The 13,320-nt window shown below is 38.3% G+C and overlaps 1 protein-coding gene across 3 annotated transcripts in view; it reads left to right on the top strand.

Annotated features, from left to right (window-relative positions):
* The window catches only part of LOC121306372 (ras-specific guanine nucleotide-releasing factor 2), an 81,278-nt gene that overhangs the window by 32,449 nt on the left and 35,509 nt on the right, over positions 1 to 13,320 (top strand). For all 3 annotated transcript variants that reach the window (XM_041238145.1, XM_041238138.1, XM_041238130.1), the window contains exons 2-4: positions 5,008 to 5,114; positions 10,118 to 10,265; positions 12,996 to 13,085. In XM_041238145.1, the coding sequence (XP_041094079.1) occupies positions 5,008 to 5,114; positions 10,118 to 10,265; positions 12,996 to 13,085 (345 nt within the window). The remainder of the gene's footprint in view (positions 1 to 5,007; positions 5,115 to 10,117; positions 10,266 to 12,995; positions 13,086 to 13,320) is intronic.

Raw genomic sequence — 13,320 nt, 5'->3', positions numbered from 1 at the left:
TTATCACGGAAAATCCTACAGCAATTCTTGGTAAATTATGTATACTGCCTTTATAGATTATAGAAGGGCATAGTACCTCTTATGAGGCAAAAAACCCATACATGGAAAGTTTCCTATGGTGTGACGCTCAAATATTTGTCACACCATAGGTCATGTTCTATTTGGATTCCAAACAGGCACTTATAGAAGCATTTATCTCATCTCATGACCTTGAATCTATTGACATTAATTTGTTTTAAATGTAAGATATAAGCAGTTAAAAAAATAAATAAAAATCTTTTTCTGTGTCACACCGAAAGACATACAAAATGTACATGTCCTACAGGGAGGCATATATGATGATTTAAATGATATTTCTGAGAGACTAACATACCTTGATGCACATGCAGGGGGTCCTCCAAAGGCCTGTTGACTTCCCAATGTCAAAAATAAAGTGTTTCTGTCTCCAGAAATGCCTGAATTTCCATGCAGATTCATCGGCACACCATTGGACTTTGATTTTGGTGAGAACCTTGTTTTTTTAGATAATACTTTTGTAAATATGAATTTTTGAGCACTTATAGTAGCACAGCCTATCCCTGTAGAATGAGTTGCATTTTTGAAGGATAAACACATTTTTATTACTACACACCATTGGGGACAGTCACATCACAGGACATTTTGACTTTTTAAAGTGATTAACATGAAATAATCCATCTTTACTAAAATGAAAGTGTAAGTTAGTCCATAGTCAGCAGTTTTATGGAATGGATAATTACTTGTTTCAACATTTCAGAGTATCACTTATTTTGCAAGGACATGAAAATGGTAGAGTCTTGTCTTTAACCCTTTGACATTTTTGTCAAATTACTATTTACTTTTTAGTATAATCTCAAAATACGACACATAAGAATGTATTACCATCTTTTTCCCCCATTGTAAAAAAACACAGGGTTAGCAAATTCTGGCGGGGATGCATATTGTGATGGTACACCGGCAGGTCACATGTTTTAAAATGAAGCGCGAGAGGGACAGTAACAATCTAAGCGAACACAAACACCCAGAAGTCCAGAGGTGCTGTATTAACACCAGCAGAGTAGGGAACCCCAGGTTCAAGCAGCAGCTGTGAGGATCACCAAACATGTGTGAGTGCTGTTTTGTAAAAATGCAGCTTAAAATAAAATGCATCCAAGAAATTTAGACAATAATAACAAAAAGCGTAAATACAAATACTCTTAGGTGTGTGTGTGTGTGTGTTGCACACATGCCGTTAATAAAATGCTCAGAAAATAATGAATCATTAATTATAGCAATGTGTGTATACACACACACACACACACACACACACACACACACACACACACACACACACACACACACACACACACACCAGAGTGATTATATAGCAATGTGTGTATATGCACACACACACCAGAGTGATTATAGAGCAGTAAACACAATGCCAATGAAAGACGTGTAAAACTTCTTTACAGTCTGTTAAAACAACAAAAAGACCAAGTCTAAACAAGTCCTTCCCTAACAGTTAAGGAACTCTATGTTAGTCAGTAACGCTTAAATAAATCCGAGACTGCAAAACTGAATGCTTTCTATTCTTGTATCTAGGCAGCAGTTCTACTCAGAAGAAATGTGTTCAATAATTATAAACATCTCATCAAGACTATTTTATCCTACAGGTTGTCCTAAGCCTTCAACAGAAAGGTTAATTACAAAATATTGATTAGCCTCTGATTAGAAAGCATTTGTGAGCACGTGTAGTCTGATAAGAAGGATAGATAGTTATTTTGACGAGAGATCAGTGCTATTAAGTGCTTTATGTGCAGAGCTCGGACTGCTCAGTCACCTTTTACTCACAGCTGAATAACACAGTTTGAAGTTATAACTGATTGGGTTCAAGTCAGAGTCCTATAGGTTAAATGAGACAGGCCATATTGCACACAATCAGTGAGCGTGGTTCTAGTCTCACTAGTGCCACATTTTTGGATGGGGACCCATGGGGAGTGCCCGAGTCTTTGCCTCCAGGGTTCAGTAGCTTGGTAACAGGCAGGTCAAAATAGTCTTGACAGGGACACAAAGGCTACCTGCCCATCTTTGTAATGACCCTTTTGGTCTTAGTAATACTTTACTTACCGGTGCCATTAAGAACATTCGCACTGTATATTGTAATAACACATTGTTAACTATACTTACCTTGTAAAACAGCACTTTCTGTTTTATGTATTGTAGTTACCATTCGTTACCAATACCTACCTTTATGAACAGTACTTTATGGTCTGTGTCTAGTAATGACCATGTGTTAATATTTACCTTTTGGAGTAGTACTTTCAGTTCTGTGTCTTTAACTGACCCCCCCATACCACAGACAACTGTAGTTGTGTAGTGTATTCAGATCTGCATAGGCAGAAACATGTTCTTATGTGTTGTATATGTTTTGCAAGTTACATTAAGGGATAACGTTCCCATTTGTAATTTTATTAGATCCTTTAGTCCAGTGCACTTTATTGCTGGCATAAAAAGGTTCAGTTTGTTTATTCTTCATAAAGAAATACTTTATTGTTTCTGTTTGTCCTACATTATGTTCAGTTTGGGGAATCACTTTATATGAAGCCCAGAGCCTGGCATTCTTCACATCTTCAGGCCTCCTGATCAGCAGGTGGCTTTTAGTGTTTAGGTGACTTCTGAATTGGGCATCTGGGTAGAAATTAGAAAATGGTAGCAGAGTTTCATGAACATGTGACAGGGCGTTGACCTGTGAACTGGCGACCACATGCTCCACAAGAGAGCATCATAACCACAATACCAAAGAACCCGGCTCCAGGAAGTGATTTTCTTCCCTCGATCAATAATAGGTAATCCTAATGTAAAACAACAAGTCAATTATAATTACATTCCAATCAGCTTGTGCTTGAAGGCCCCTGCAGGGAGGCATATATACAAACGCAGACGTGTAGATTGTAGGGTTACTTGATTGATTGTGACTGTGGCTTCTCTGGGAAGCTGCATCTAGTCTCATTTAAATGAAAATGTGAGACTCAATGGAACAGATTTTATATGAAAGCTCTCTTAAAAAGTAAATTTCCAATGAAGAATAACTTCAAATTTGTCAATTCCGTGGATTCAACATCTTGTAATGTCACTGTAATGATCCCATATCCAAGCTCTGCACCTTTACAGTTAAGGCTTTTGGGAGACTGACTTCTAACCTCACCTCGGGGGGAGTGCATTGTGGGTCCGTGGTTACAGTGAGTACGGTTAGACCATTAAAGACCAGAAGGTAAACTCTGCAAACATACCAGACGACACAGGGTTGCTGTACCTGAATATCTGTCCAAATGTGAGGAAGGGGTAACGGAATAAGTGATGCAAAAAAAAAACAGGGCCTATTCGGATATCGACATGTCTTAATCAGTGAAACAGTGTTCTTCTGAGACTCAGGCAAGGAGCATCACAGTACCAAGTATGACAGATATATACCCATCATATGCTCAGTACAGAATGCAAACTACTCTAGCCAGTTTAGAGCTGTTGATCAAGGCAGCAGTAACAGGGAATAGACTGTATATAATGGAAAAAAGAAAGAAAGGACTTACTGTATATTCATTGAATGCCCTTCACATAGAACAACCACAGACAGCTACAGTAGATAGCACTGGGGTGGGAAGACTGTACATTTGCTTTACAAAGACACAAAATGGTCTTAATAGAGCGGTGGCTAGTTGCATAAAACAACTTAAGTTAAATTCTCCCTTTTCCACCCTAAGTGGTGGCAACTTAATGCATTAAAGTCAATGTCTTATCCATAATGTATCCTAATGTGTTATATTGAAAATTTATACTTAAGGGGTTTTATGCAGCAGAACATAAGCACATTTACAAGGAGGTCATTTGCCCCATCAATGCCCTTCTGGTTTGCATTCATGGTTATAGAGATTTTAACCGTAACGGCAGGGTGTCACACATGTTTATAATTGATTCCTTTGTGAATTAAGGTGCTAGAAAGAAATGCTTTACCACGACTGGAGGTGGAGGTGAGACAAGGGGATCAGCTCTTCAACAGCTTGTTGAGAAGCTGGTTTGCAGTGTACATGGTTCCCAGTTCATTCCCAGTGTCTAGGCTGATCCCATTGTTTTTAAGAAAAGTCAATTTCTCCCCAAGCTCCCTATATTTAAGGTAAGGGAGTAGTTAGATAAACCTTCACTGGGTTTTAATAAAGGTTTAGGGACATATTCCTAAAACTTTCATGATTGCTTTAAGGACTGCTTTTATAACAGTGTTTATCAACGTTCTCTGAGGTTAAACATTCTTTGAACAATGAGAATAAACTTGTAACGCTGTTTGAAATCTGTGAACTGCAAACTTCATTTGGTTAATCAAAGTGGACTTTCAAAAAACAAAACATTCCATTGAACAGTCCTTGTGTTTTCAAAGAGCCACATTTCAGCAGCGAAATGCATAATCCTGCTTTGATTCCTTGGGCTCCTACTGGAGTCCCAACAGTCTCAAAAAGCAACAGGCAATCTCTTCTCACAGCACTAGCAGCTAGTCGTCAGTGTGAGTGGGTGAGCTTTTACAGCAGCCTCCCCCGCTTAGCCCCACTGACACTGCCAGTGGGCGCCAAGGCGCATTGGAAGGATAGTGCATTTAGGACTGGACTGTGTCTGAACAAGGATATACAGTGCAGTAATGTATCTTCATCATGACATATATCTACAAACTGTAATAGCAGTTTTTTACCCCTTTATGCTGACTTAATTGCTGTTCCAGTTAGGTCCAATGAACCCAGATAAAAGTACTAGACTTACTGGAACAAGTCTAGTAAAGCACAGTGAAAGCATAGGTTAGCATTGTAAAGCTTAGAGAGATATGGTAAAGCATATATAAAAAAAAGATTGCAAGCAATGATAGACTCTGCTAAATGCATAGCATAGTGGATGAAGACTTTGATTGTTGCTCTGATGTGTATCCGTTAGTCTGGTTGCTGGTCTCAGTCTTACTCTTGTCTGTTTCAGTATTACTTCATCATCATCTTCGGCCACGATGGACAGAAGCCTCTGGAGCTGCGCACGGAGGAGGAGACGGACTGTGACGAGTGGGTTGAAGGAATCCAACAAGCCAGGTAGAGAGCACTGGGGATAACCTGAGGAAATGAGTTGAGCTCCATAACAATGCTTCATACAGTCTTTACAAGGCAGTGTGTGGCTTGTGGCAAAACCTTTTTACTCTCATTTTAAATGCTTTTATCCACAAGGCAGCAAGTATGAAACAAGTATGGTTTTGCTGCAGATTGTTAGTCACTGGTAAGGGTGCAGGTCAGATGGCTTTTCATATAGGAATATAACAGTGAAAAGACTGTAATGAAAGTAGAGTAGATAAAGTATTGCGGGGCTGTGGCTTGATCCTCAGCTACATTTTGGTGATCATGTAAATACAATTGTTTAAGAACACTCTAAAATCTGTTTGAATTGATTGTATAGGCTAGGGCTTTTATTGCCAAGCAATTACTACTGCCAGAGATAGATACTGTTTACCAGTCAGCCCCAACTTCTCTGTTGCTATAGCTTGACATGTTATGCAATACTATGCAGTGTGATTACTTCACACACCATTTTCACCTGTATTCTACTTTATTGTCTCTTCCTCTAATTGTATTTCATGTGTGCCTTATGCAATCATTATGTAACAGGTAGTGTTGTGTGATACATTGCAGTTACAGATTCTGTCCCATTGGTGAGATGAGAATAGGTTAAAAGCTCTAAAACCACACCTGTAGATGAGCCCAGCTCTTCTGCATTGTGGTTAAGACACTTGCTTGCAGTGTGTGGGGTTGTCACTTCACACCCAGCCTCTGCCCTGTTAGAATTGCACTCATTTTATTCTCAGTTCATATCTTGCTAATTTCTTGTGTGATCCATGCATCCCTTGCATATTTCAAGCAGAATCCTTCTTTCATTTTTTGTCCAAGTCGTTCATGCAATCCTTCCTTATCATCGGTTAACCCTTGCATAGTTCTTACTTTCAACTTGCATTTGTGGTCCTGAATTTCTAGTTTGATCCTAGCATGATCCTTGTGGTTTTAGTTTTTTTCTGTATGGGTTGATATAAAAATGTTATGATGGCCACAATACTGTATATCTCCTGCCTTGTGACTTCCTGACAATATTCCTAAAGAAAAAAGCTTGAGAAGGGGTTTCAATACATATGCATGGGTATTTTGTTGTAAGATGCTATTGATGCAGGTCGTGGTGATTGTCTTTTCCATGGTAGTGACACCTGTTTTGAGTTATTCCTATCTTTAATGATGGCGGAGGGTATGTCTGCTGCTGTCACCCATGGTGTGTTTTAAGCATTCACTGAAATGGAACATTTCATTCCACCTGTTATTACTTTGAGTGCACTCCATGAATGATGGAGACTCTCATCCTTGCAATTCTATCAGCTGACTGTGTAAACCTCACAGTGAACAGCCCTGTTATTGTTAGATACGGTGTAGTAGTACTAGGCGATCAATCATTTTTAGAAGCTGAGCTGGAAATGTCAGAGAAGCACGGTCTAGCTTTCTCCCTCCTTCCCGTCAGAGCACATCTGCTTTGCTAACCATGCTGTATATCACCACAGTTCTGACCTTGTGCTTGCCTGGGCATTGCCTGTCCACATCCTCCAGCTTTGCAGGGTACTTTAAAAACAGTGGGCCGCTTTGAAATGCTGCTGTGGAAAAAACACGAATCATTACCTATTTGAAAGCATGTGGCAACAGGTGTTGTATGTCTCTGTAAAAATGTTAACTTGTACATATTCTCTTTTACCATAAGAGAGGGGCTTTGTGAGTTCTAATAATGCTATCACAAAAATTGGACCCTTCATTAAGACAAGTGTGTTGACTTCAAGTATGGTGCTTCTGCTATTATGCAATTTCCTTATAAAACCTGACCATAGTAAAAGCATAGCAAAGTGTAATAAATCAAAGTGAAAGCATGGTAAAGCATAATTAAACACTGTAAGGCCCAGAGAGGTATGGTATAGCATAATAAAAAACATGGATAACCTCCAAAAAGATATGAACAAAAAAGAGAGTTAGTCAGATTACAGCCAAATACAATCCAAAACAACTATTGGAGGCTTGGAGTACATGGTAAAAGTTTGGTGAAGATTGTTGAAAAATAAAGGCAGTTGCCATGGATAGTGTGACAGACAGACAGACCAACAGATGTACACAGCAGTGCATAAGGGTCATGGAACATGGAACCTAAAAAAGAATAAATTATAAATAAAAAAACCACAATAAGCACATCAGTGATTGTGACTAAGTCTAAAGTGACATTTACAAAAGAGAATAAATAAAACACACTTGGAATGTAGAACTGACCATACCAATTTCATTTCTGTTTTAGAAGTATTGGTTTTAAATAGTTTGGTTTTGAATTGAAACTTCAAATGAACAAGCAAAAAACAAACAGTATGACAAATTTAAAAGCTTCCAGGGTCAGAATGTGGGATTGCTTCCTGAATTTATTGACGTTAGTGATTTCAGCAAATGTCATTTGGAGTTGGTTGGAAAAACAGATTAAGGCACACGTAGAGGACTCTTTGCCATTTGATAAAATAAAGATTCATTCCCATCCCAAAAAAACTTTTAAAACTGATATTTTTGCCCCAAGCAAAAAATTCTGTGACCTTGACCAGTGACGTCATAGAGTGAATAACTTTAGTGCTGGACATGGCAGCTGCAATAGAAACAGACTACGACAGCAGCAGATTTGGTGTCTCTATATTCAGAAACAATGTACAATAGCAGATTTGGTGTCTCTATATTCAGAAACAATGTACAGTAGCAGATTTAGTGTCTCTATATTCAGAAACAATGTACAATAGCAGATTTGGTGTCTCTATATTCAGAAACAATGTACAATAGCAGATTTAGTGTCTCTATATTCAGAAACAATGTACAATAGCAGATTTAGTGTCTCTATATTCAGAAACAATGTAGAATAGCAGATTTAGTGTCTCTATATTCAGAAACAATGTAGAATAGCAGATTTAGTGTCTCTATATTCAGAAACAATGTACAATAGCAGATTTAGTGTCTCTATATTCAGAAACAATGTACAATAGCAGATTTGGTGTCTCTATATTCAGAAACAATGTACAATAGCAGATTTGGTGTCTCTATATTCAGAAACAATGTACAGTAGCAGATTTAGTGTCTCTATATTCAGAAACAATGTACAATAGCAGATTTGGTGTCTCTATATTCAGAAACAATGTACAATAGCAGATTTGGTGTCTCTATATTCAGAAACAATGTACAATAGCAGATTTAGTGTCTCTATATTCAGAAACAATGTAGAATAGCAGATTTAGTGTCTCTATATTCAGAAACAATGTACAATAGCAGATTTAGTGTCTCTATATTCAGAAACAATGTACAATAGCAGATTTAGTGTCTCTATATTCAGAAACAATGTACAATAGCAGATTTGGTGTCTCTATATTCAGAAACAATGTACAGTAATTAAAGCCTTATGGAGCATCTATCTTCAGAACGCCTGATAGAGCCCTATCGTTTCGAACCGTACGAAACAGATGAAACAGAAAATACCAGAGATCAAAACAATCGTTTAAACAATACTGACTAGTAAGGTTTTTGCTGGGTACCGTATCTTTGTAAAAAAATGTAAGGCTACTACATACACACAGGCTAAATGCAGTTGTAAGTTCACCTTTTGCTCTTAATATGGTTTGTATACACAGACAGTTTGGTAACAATATCGACAACAGTACAACGAGACGATTCCAAGAAACGCCTGGATGAGTATGGAAATCATATTTTCCACTTTTGTAAAGTTTTGTATTAGATTATTAACATTTACTATCATGAAAACAAGTTACAATGTTAAATAAAATCACAGGTCTGATGTGTTGAATCAGTGGTCTCTGACATGTTGAATCAGTGGTCTCTGACGTGTTGAATCAATGGTCTCTGACGTGTTGAATCAGTGGTCTCTGATGTGTTGAATCAGTGGTCTCTGACGTGTTGAATCAGTGGTCTCTGACGTGTTGAATCAATGGTTCTCAAAGTGTGCTAAACACAAATGTGACCGTTTGCTTGGCTTCATGCACACTCGCGTAAGTTGAACAAATTTTGTCCAAGCCCTGGCAACTTTTGGATTCTTTGGTCACTTCTGCAGATTAAAACCATCTTGGTTTGTATTACTGCATCCACCTACAACACATCGGCGTAGCATTATGGCAAAAACCGAACTACAAGTTAAAAGTAAATCACGGATTGTGTCATTGTCTTCAGTGTGAATTTTCATAGTAGTAGAATGTTCATTTGCGTTGTGACGTCACGGGAGTAAAAGAAGGTTCGAGTAAATCCAGATTTAATCACTAAATTACCTATTTTTTAAATTGGAAAGTGAAAAAAAACCACATCATATCGTATTGCTGTGATATCAAAGGATAGGTTAGTGTGAACATAGGTATGGGTGTTTAGGTTCCCTTTAAGCTATTGCTAATATTTAACAGTACTCCTGGATCCCTGCCTTTGGATCAGTCAGCCAGGCTGCTCTACCACATATCACATAGTGGGCTCAGTTCTCAAACTATTTACAAGTTAAGCACCCACACCTGATTTAATGTGCAGTAGAAGGGATGAGTTTCACCTCACGCATTGAAATGATCTCAAGTGTACATTCTATCAGTTACAGTAGACTTGAGAAGCAGACGTGTGTACTGAATGAAGCCATTCTCTCATTGGAAAACAACACAAAAGTCTCCCATTATTTCCTGTTTTAATCAGGTTTTTACATTATTACATTTTGTGCCATACACCTTTACCATTGTAAGTTTGTTAGAAATAGGTCAGCTTCGAATATGGGCATCATCAAATACAAACGATCCCTGCCGTATTTATTTTAACCTCCAGTCCTGCACTTCAGAAACCTTTGCTCTCATGTGCTAGTTGAAGTATTTCTGTAGATATATCTGTGTGTAAATGTAGACACTGTCGAGACACACACGCACACACACACACATACACACACTCTGAAGTGATATTCTCATTGCAGTGGGGTTTGTTTCTGTTTACACTGACACCTACACTGTCCTCTTTTCTTCTAGCTACTCTGACATTATAATTGAACGGGAGGTGCTGATGCAGAAGTACATCCACCTGGTGCAGATCGTGGAGACGGAGAAGATTGCAGCAAACCAACTGCGGCACCAGCTTGAGGACCAGGACACTGAGATTGAGAGGCTGAAAGCAGAGGTACAGGATTGCCTCATTGATTTACATTGTGAGATGCTTATACAGTACACATACATACAGAGGTACAGGATTGCCTCATTGATTTACATTGTGAGATGCTTATACAGTACACATACATACAGAGGTACAGGATTGCCTCATTGATTTACACTGTGAGATGCTTATACAGTACACATACATACAGAGGTACAGGATTGCCTCATTGATTTACATTGTGAGATGCTTATACAGTACACACACATACAGAGGTACAGGATCGCCTCATTGATTTACATTGTGAGATGCTTATACAGTACACATACATACAGAGGTACAGGATTGCCTCATTGATTTACATTGTGAGATGCTTATACAGTATACATACATACAGAGGTACAGGATTGCCTCATTGATTTACACTGTGAGATGCTTATACAGTACACATACATACAGAGGTACAGGATTGCCTCATTGATCATTTGGCAGAATCTTTTGGATCCTAAAAGACACAACTTGACAAAGTTCTGAGATCAATCAGCTACTAAGAACCAGATGAGCATAGCCAAGTCAAAGCCGTCTATCGTTTGTAAATATTCTCATGTTTCTTATGATAATTACTTGGCAGCCCTTGACGTTTTTTGATCAGCTCAAGCTCTCTTTCATTGTAAAACGGTGCATGGAAGGGAAGAACATAAAAACATAAGAAAATGTACAAACGAGAAGAGGCCATTTGGCCTATCAATGCTCGCCCTGTACTGTTAGCTGATTGTATAAAAATAAAAAATAAAAAACATAAAACAAAATAAAACATACAGTACAGGACTATAGCAGCCTGGCTATTTGCGTTTGCCAAACCCTGTGCTATGGTATTGCATGCAAAATATTAGGGCTGTGGAGACTGTATTCAAGACTAATGTGGGTGGAGAGCAGTTTGCCTGCCAGTAAACTCTGGTCTTTAAGATCCCTGAAGCATTTAAAAAACGAGACTAGTGGTTTAACTCTGGTATGTTCGGGTCTCTTTTTGTATGGCATATCAGTACCATGTGCCATTGTGGTCTCCTAATGGCTCTGCTTTTAGGGTTGTAAGAGTAATGCACTGTTATTATGATAGTGTTTTAATGGCATATTTTGACCTTTATTGTGAGATCTATCTTGTTCTGGCGTCTTCCCCACATTGAGTGTCCAGGCAGTGGTATATTAGAACTGGACAGTTAAAGATAAACAGACACAGACTGTGCAACAAGTTCCACCTGAGCTTTCTGATTAAATAACTGCATCAGGCCAATAAAAAAGACAGCCTGCAAGCTGTTTGCACTGATCTACTATATTATGTGTCTTTTTGCAGTCCATAGGGATGAAGTCATCCTAACTGCTTGCAGCCCAATATATTCCCTTCCGCTTGCTTTCTGCACTCATTCATGCCTGTTTATTTGTTTGTGTATTTGTTTTGGAGTGAGTGCTCACAGGAAGGGTTGTGAATGCTATGTCGATGCGAGGGTCTCTTTTCAAGCCTTCTGTGTACAGTTCGCTATCCCCATGTATTGTATTAGTGTAGCATGGTTTTGATTATAGGTGTATATTCCTGGGGTTCGGGTGAGTGAGAGTCTGCTCTGGTTTTATCTATCAGCGGCAGTCTGTGGCTTTCAGGAAAACAACTTTAACGTAATGTAATTATAAGCAATCAATCTGGCTTTTAATAAAAATATTACCGTATATTGTGCCTAATATTGCTCTTTATTTTATCCATCCTGAATCGGTTCCAGTAAACCCTGAATCGGTTCCAGTAAACCCTGAATCGGTTCCAGTAAACCCTGAATCATTACACAATTCTTAAATGCAGTTTGTGTCTTCATGACTCCCCTCTTGAATAGCAGTGATTTTCTGTTTATCTAGATAACATCTATTTTGTGATGAGACTCAGTGAGAACATTCTTTATGACAAGTAATCGCGAGTGTAATCCGTGTATAAAGTGGTGTCTGTTAGTATTTAAATTACACTGATATTTAAAACACATCTCTAAAAACAAGTAGTGTGCCATTTAGGAATTTAACAAGGATATTTAAATACCATTAACAAGGTAATATTCTGAAATTGAAATGTCTCTTAATAGAGAAAGATAAACATCCTAGGGCTAGATTCTCAAAGCTAGGAACTCTAAATCATTATTAGCACAATTCTACAATGACAGAAACCTGCACTCAATAAAGACACAACACCTGAAAAAACAAACATGATATTTATTGGAGGAGCTTGTGAGAAGTCTCAAGTCGTTTCCTGTTTGTTTTAGAATTGTGATTGTTATTTTTTCCTTGCCTAATGAGATATGGAGTGAATGGCTTTGAGACTAGCCCCTACTGTAAAAGGCTATTGGAGTCCACTGATAAAGAGCTTGTGGTTGAAACACTGCTTTCTGTGATCGATGGGTCCCGTCACCCTTCCTTGACCTGTGAAAGCTGTCAGAGGTCTCACCTCATAAGAGGGCAGCGAGATCCTGGGCAACACCTATCATTCCCTTAATTAAATATTCTAGTGCTTACTCATGCTGTCACCTCGCTTATTGAATTATAAAGTTTGTTTTTTTCTGATTTTAGTAAACTTTTGATCAGTTTATTGTGACCCCTTCTCTTTCCTTTCTTTTTCTCAGATCTTTACTATTGTTTTTCTTCCAAATAGTTGGCTGCATGTTGAGTTTGTGTTCTGTTTTTAATAATGTCAAGTAATGAAGTGGTAAAATATGTTTTGTTTCCTAGATCATCGCCCTCAATAAAACAAAAGAACGGATGCGCCCCTACCAAGGAAATCAAGAAGATGAAGATCCAGATATTAAGAAGATTAAAAAGGTCATGTGAACCAGCCTGCAGGCATCACTGAATGCCATTACATGTGTGGAGTGTGTGATCAAGGACATTTTGTCCACATTAGGGGCATGTGAAAGGGTGACTAAAGGTCAGGCAGGCAAGATCAGTGACTAATTCATTTGTTTAAGCGCAGGATTCCGCACTGTTATTGAATAAAGAACATACAAAACCAATGAAATGCTGTCAGGCAAAAAAAAGGACTAAAGCCAGCAGGAAA

Source organism: Polyodon spathula, chromosome 2 (assembly GCF_017654505.1).
Source record: "Polyodon spathula isolate WHYD16114869_AA chromosome 2, ASM1765450v1, whole genome shotgun sequence".
In the NCBI taxonomy this organism is placed as follows: Eukaryota; Metazoa; Chordata; class Actinopteri; order Acipenseriformes; family Polyodontidae; genus Polyodon; species Polyodon spathula.
Note: the sequence above shows the minus strand (reverse complement) of the source record. Positions and strands in the feature narration are given on the sequence as shown.